This window comes from Solanum verrucosum, unplaced genomic scaffold, assembly GCF_900185275.1.
Source record: "Solanum verrucosum unplaced genomic scaffold, falcon-dt-bn FXZP01000255.1, whole genome shotgun sequence".
In the NCBI taxonomy this organism is placed as follows: domain Eukaryota; kingdom Viridiplantae; phylum Streptophyta; class Magnoliopsida; order Solanales; family Solanaceae; genus Solanum; species Solanum verrucosum.
The window spans coordinates 27254-33643 of record NW_026020006.1 but is presented as its reverse complement, the minus strand read 5'-3'; the positions used below and the strand labels follow the sequence as shown (position 1 = coordinate 33643).

Sequence of the window (6390 nt, the reverse complement as noted above, 5' to 3'; positions counted from 1 at the left end):
TAAAGTCACAAATTTATTGATTGTCACATTAAAGTAACTGAACTTTACCCACTATAACGGTTAAGTCACTAGGCTTTGAATTTTACTTGCTTAGCAGAAAATAGAAGTTATGCAAATTGATTCCCTAATTGAATATGTGCACATAATATTTGATTGGTTTGGGAATATTGGTTTATAATATTTATTAATATTTCAAAAAAAAAAAGTGGGGTCAAGTTGAGTGGTTTGGGCAACAAATCATTATTTAGCCCATCTTGACTCGGCTCATTATAGTCCAAATAAACTTAGGACATGATTGAGCAACGACCCATTGATTCAGTTTATTCTGATCCATCCAAATTATGTATAAACCATTCATCGGTCGCCTCTAGACATGACTAATAATGTTTTTCAAAGAAGTGTAAGTTCCAGATATGGCAATTGAAGAACCAAAAACCAAAATCATCCCAATAAACATAACTTCCAAATATGAAGGCCTCTTGATCTTGACGTAGCATAGGCATGGTAACAATATCGACACGGTAACACCCAAAAGAGCGCCTGTAAATGTCATGACATATCCAAAGAATGGAACGGTTAATGCCACAATGGCAGTGCTGATGACTAAAAATGTTCTGATGAAGTAGCTTATGATAAATTTACTCTTTCGTAAAGGTAATTTATCTTCAATAGCCGTTGCAATTGGAGAGACAACAAGAGCATACTTTGTTATTGGATTAACGAATGTCGTATATATCGCGATTTTTGAACTAATTTTCCCGGTAGGGAGATTTAATGTTATTTGTGACATTAAATTTTGTCCATACATTAAGTATCCCATAGTTGCCATTGATCCATAGGTTATAGTGCTTAATATAAAGCACACAAATAAAACCTGTTTGCCAAAAAAAGAAAAAAAAAAGATTTAAGTTATATATACGATGATCAAATAAAATATGTTTATAATTATTGGTGTAATATGACATGTAGGCTGTAGCAAAGGTATTTATAATTTAGTATGTGAAAATATGAAATGTCATTTTTTTATAGTTAGACATGATTATTTATAAATTGAAATGTCATCTGCCAGCTTCATATACATTCAAATATTGAACAAAAATATTTTATTTATAAATTGAAAAGTTTTTGAATCTCACGCTAAGTTTTCTGTTCCGTATATTTTTGTGTCTTTCTGTATGTCTCTGTATTGTTTTGTCTATTTATGTGGTTGGAGTACTTCTCTCTGACTTCCAAGTGTTGAAGCACTTTCTATGTGGCACGGGAGTACTATTTCCTCCATCTCATTTTATGACATACTTTTATATAATTTTTAATTTTTCTGTCATCGATTTTTCTATAACAGAAAATAACATAACTTTAAATTTCCTTTTACGCCCTTCATGAAATGATATACAACCACAACTTTCTAAAAAATTATTTCCTTCTTTCTTAAGATTTATGTCTAGTCAAAAAGTAGGCATAACACATAAATATGCCCTTTAACTTGGCTTCAAATCACATTTATGCCCTTCAACTTTTGGTGTGCACAAATAGACACTTAAATTTGTATAAAGTTGAACAAATAGACACACTTGTCCTACATGGCATCCCACATGTCATTTTTTTTTATCCTACATGTATAATGCCATGTACATGTAGGACTCATGTGTCTACTTGTTCAACTTTATACAAGTTTAAGTGTCTGCTTGTGCATACCCAAAGTTGAAGGACATAAACGTAAAATGAGGCCAAGTTAAAGGACACATTTATGTATTATGCCCAAAAAGTACCACGTAAACTGAAACTAAAGTAATACATGTTTATCAATAAGATATTATCACCTTGGGAAATTGGCTCCTATCCTTCATGGAATTGCATATTGTTGGGAAAACAGCATGACCACAATAACAAAATGTATACATACTTATTGCACTTATCAATCCATCCCATCTCCAAATCACACCTTTTTCTTCAAATCCAATACCATCAATTGCACCAACCCAAAATATTGAAAAAACCAAAACAATTGAAGCCAAAACTCCACCAATAGAAACATAAGCCAATAAACCTAAACTTTTCAACCATGTTGTTGGCAATATTACAATAGCATCTAACAAAACAAATACTTCCCTTCCAACAATTTTAACACAACCAAAATGAATTTTTGCATTTGGGAATAATTTATGCAAATTGTCACCTTCTAATATGAGGAACTCAATTGCAACAAAGTATAGTTCAAGATATAAGAAAATTGATATCAAGATTCTTCCTTTGTTACCAAAAGCAAATTCACCAATATCAGGATATGTATTGATTGATGGTGAAACACTCATGCATTTTTGTAAAAGTATTCCTGTGTAACAACATATAATTGCTACTAAAAAAAGTACCATCAAACATAACCATCCTCCTTGTGAAAGTGCATAGGGTACTGATATTATTCCAATACCTATATGAAAGAGAAAAAAAGAGTTCAAGTTTTATGTATTGAGTTATTGAATATTTATACAGTCAGGTCACTTATAAGGTGATTACAGATAGATTTATCTATGTGATCATAAGCATAGGTAAGATGATAGAAATAATAACAAGTAACTCGTTATAACAGGATGAACAATACTAATAACGTAAAAAAACATTTACTCTGTTGGTGCATATAACTTCAATTAAAGTAGTACAATACAACAACATATTTAGTGAAATCTCATAAGTGGGGTCTGGAGAGGGTATTTGGTATATATACGCAGCCTTATCCGTATCCTATGAAGATAGAGAGGTTGTTTTCGATAGACCCTCGGCTCAAGTAAAGAATAACAAAATAAGAAAGAAAAGAGTATACCAGTAGCACCAACAAATAATACAGTAACTGAAACAAAGGAAATAATACGTAAAACTAACCATTATAAGAAATTAGGAGGAGAAAATACTAATACCACTTATAAGGAAAACTACACAGCACGACTACTTGACTTATAACTTTTTACTTTAATTCACGACCTTCATATTCTCCTTTTTTGGATCATATCTTCGATAAGCTAAGTGATTATGATCACTTATTTCTACTTTTGGATGTGTCTTGAAAACAACAACAAATAATGAGTTGTTTACCTAATAATGCATTAATACCATTGAAACATGTTCTAAAGAAAGAGGTTCCTTTACTAGGCTCCATAATTTGTGGAATCTGATTTTGAGTCTCAATTCTCTCCACACTATGGGATTCCATATTTTTTGAGTGCCAAAATTAACATCAAAATGCTAGTTTGTATATTGGGTTTTGGCAAATTTGTCTAGAATAAAAATATTCTATCTATATGTTTTTAGTTATTAATTCAAATTAAAACTCAATAACTAAAAAGCTAGATTCTCAAACTCATAGAGATACAGTGATGGCGTTCTGCTTTTTATCTAGAGAGAGGTGTTCAATCCCTATTTCATCATATTCTTCTATACGAAATGTTGATATGGATCGAAAAAGGATAATTCAAATAAGGCTATTATTGGAAGATTTTTTTTATCGAATAGACTTGCACAAGTAAAAAAAGATTGAATAGTTTATTAGTTTAATCAAGGAGCGGAACATACACTACATTAAAAATGATTTTCAACAGTGATTTATTAATGGTAATAGCTTAATCGTTGATAATTCTAGGATACCTTTTAATCTCTTTTATTATTTTCTTCTCCTTATTTTTTATTAGGTAATTTTCTATCAATTGTTTTTACTATTCGACTTTTGTATTGAAACATTTAAATCTAATATGTAAATAATAGTTAATCTATGTTTTTCATTAAAATAATAACTCAATTTGCACATGCATACACTTACTACTTTAATTTTAAAAAATAGTTTGCATCCATTAAAAATGTCCGTTAGAATCAAACCTCATTTATACTAAACTAAAGTCTCCATTTATATGGGATTTTATTTTATGTTTTGTTAATTTTGGAATATATCAATTCACACGTTTTTGCACGAATCTTTATTATAATGAGTATATTATAGTACTACAATACTAAACTTTTAATAATAAACAAGAATGGATTCTATCTAGTACAAAAATAAAAATATTCTTTTTCATCAAGCAATTTGTTATTGGGTTTTGGCAAATATGTCTATTGGGTTTTGGCAAATATGTCTAGAATAAAAATATTCTATCTATATGCTATTAGTTATTAATTCACAACTCAATCAATAAAAAGCTAGATTCTCAAACTCATAAAGATGTAGGTGATGGCGTTCTGCGAGGGGGCGCTCAACCACTTGACAATAAGGAGAGGGATGTTGAAATATTTGCTAATATATAAATAAAAGTTATCCATGACTCGATTTGCACATGCATACACTTACTACTATAATTTTAAAAAATAGTTTGCATCCATTGAAATGTCCTTTAGAATCAAACCTCATTTATACTAAATTAATTAAAGTCTCAATTTGTATGGGAAATATTTTTTTTGTTAATTTTGGAATATATCAATCCACACGTTTTTGCACGAATCTTTATTATATGAGTATCTTATAGTACTAGAATTCTAAACTTTTAATTAATAATAAACAAGAATGGATTCTATCTAGTACAAAAACTAAAATATTATTTTACATAAAGCAATTTGTTGGACATGAAACTTGACTCTGGCTCTTCCACTTTATTAAGCAACGTTAATTGGATATGAAATTTTATTGATTTATCGGTTTAGGTAACAGTTTATATTTTTTTAATTATCGGATTATCGATATTTTTAATGGTTTGAGGTTTTTTCTTAATAGATTAATCAATAACCCGATAGTAAATTAATAAATTATATTTGTACCATTCGATATATAAAGTTCTTGACTTAAAGTTTTGTTTATACTTTTATTTCTAGCTATCTCAAACTCTCGATATTCTACAATGTGTTAGTTTTTACTGGTGAGAAATATGCAATATTTGTCAACTCATTTGCATGGTTCACTTGGTTTCTAAGTGATTTTCAATGATTATTTTTTCTTGTGTCAAATCTTAAACGTTAAATCGATAACGAACAATAACCAATAAACCAATACCTGATAAGTCAATACTTGATGGTTCTATAATATCTTAGCATGTCTACAAACTGATAAATTAAAATTTAAAATTGAATCGATCGATACTCATCACAGATTAATCAACTTGTGGTGCTAAATGTCGATTTAGAAGCAACAATAGACACAAAAGGGGCAATAATATTTTTCTATCTCATTCTAATCCTCTTCTCTATTTTTTGGTGTTTTATATAGTGTTTTCATTTAATTTACATTGAGAATATTATCCTCAAAATATTTTAAATTTATATACGAATCTACTTTTTTTGCTATTCTTAATTAATATTGGAATATATAGGAAAAAATCATTTCGCAAATTCAACGAGCTAGGTTTTTTATATAATATAATAATTTGTAGAGAATGCAAATTTTTCCTTTGACTATAATGTCTTACTATATGATTGATTTGGTGGACATTTTTTGTTTTTGTTTTTTTATCGGTGTCCCAACGTGAAGGACAATGATAATTTTTTTGGTTTAATTAATTTGCTGTTTGATACAAACCAAAATTCCTAGAATCTTTACTGTAAAAAAATTTAGCCAAATGTTAGTCATTATTCCTTGACTAATACATTAGTGGTCCTAAAAAGGTGAATATTTATAGAATATGACCTTTGGATTTAATTATCTTCTATGTACAAGTAATTAATTGTTATATATATACTGTATATATATTGTTTTATTAAATGATTATATTCATTTTATTTCTAGTTATTTACTTCTTTGTATTTCAAAATCTTGGTTGATTGGGAACAATCTCAAAGTACCCCCACGTGAGAGGGACACTAAAAGTCGTGTGACTAGAAGACAATATAGAATATGACATTTGAATTTAATTTTAAACTTCTCATTTTATTTTTATCGACGCGCTATAACTAATACATGATGGGATATATAGTATTAACGATATTAGAATAATCATATTTAGATAAAATATCAAGTTACAATGTTGACTTCTCTGAATATATGTTGGACAAGTGACCCTCCAAAATCAACGATCGAGGAATGACTTTGTATTTAACAAGAATGCATGAGTATTTATCAGTTACTCCGTTAAGCATAAAGCAGAACACTTATTTGGTTTGATCCATCATTTGGTAATACTTTAGGCCCAATGCTTGATTGATCAACCCAATTTCATTTTAGGCTCAACAAGAACTTGAAAATAAAATTAGACAAAATTTCGAAAATAATGGTACTTTTTGTCTTAATTATCAATCACAACAATAATTTGGCTAATTATCAAATGTAGTAGTAGTTTTACTTTAAAAACTTGCGATACAGTTAATCAATTCGCTTTATATTTGTTATGTATGTTCACTTTATATTAGAACAAATTGATATAC

General features: G+C 28.9%; 1 protein-coding gene across 1 annotated transcript; it reads right to left on the bottom strand.

The window, feature by feature from the left end:
* Positions 1-367: 367 nt before the first annotated feature.
* On the bottom strand, positions 368-3205 carry LOC125819414 (amino acid transporter AVT1I-like). The gene is made up of 3 exons (XM_049498847.1): positions 3088-3205; positions 1821-2428; positions 368-874 (listed from the first exon to the last, which is right to left on the bottom strand). Exons 1-3 carry the CDS (start codon positions 3203-3205, stop codon positions 368-370), a joined length of 1233 nt encoding a protein of 410 aa, XP_049354804.1.
* Positions 3206-6390: the final 3185 nt, after the last annotated feature.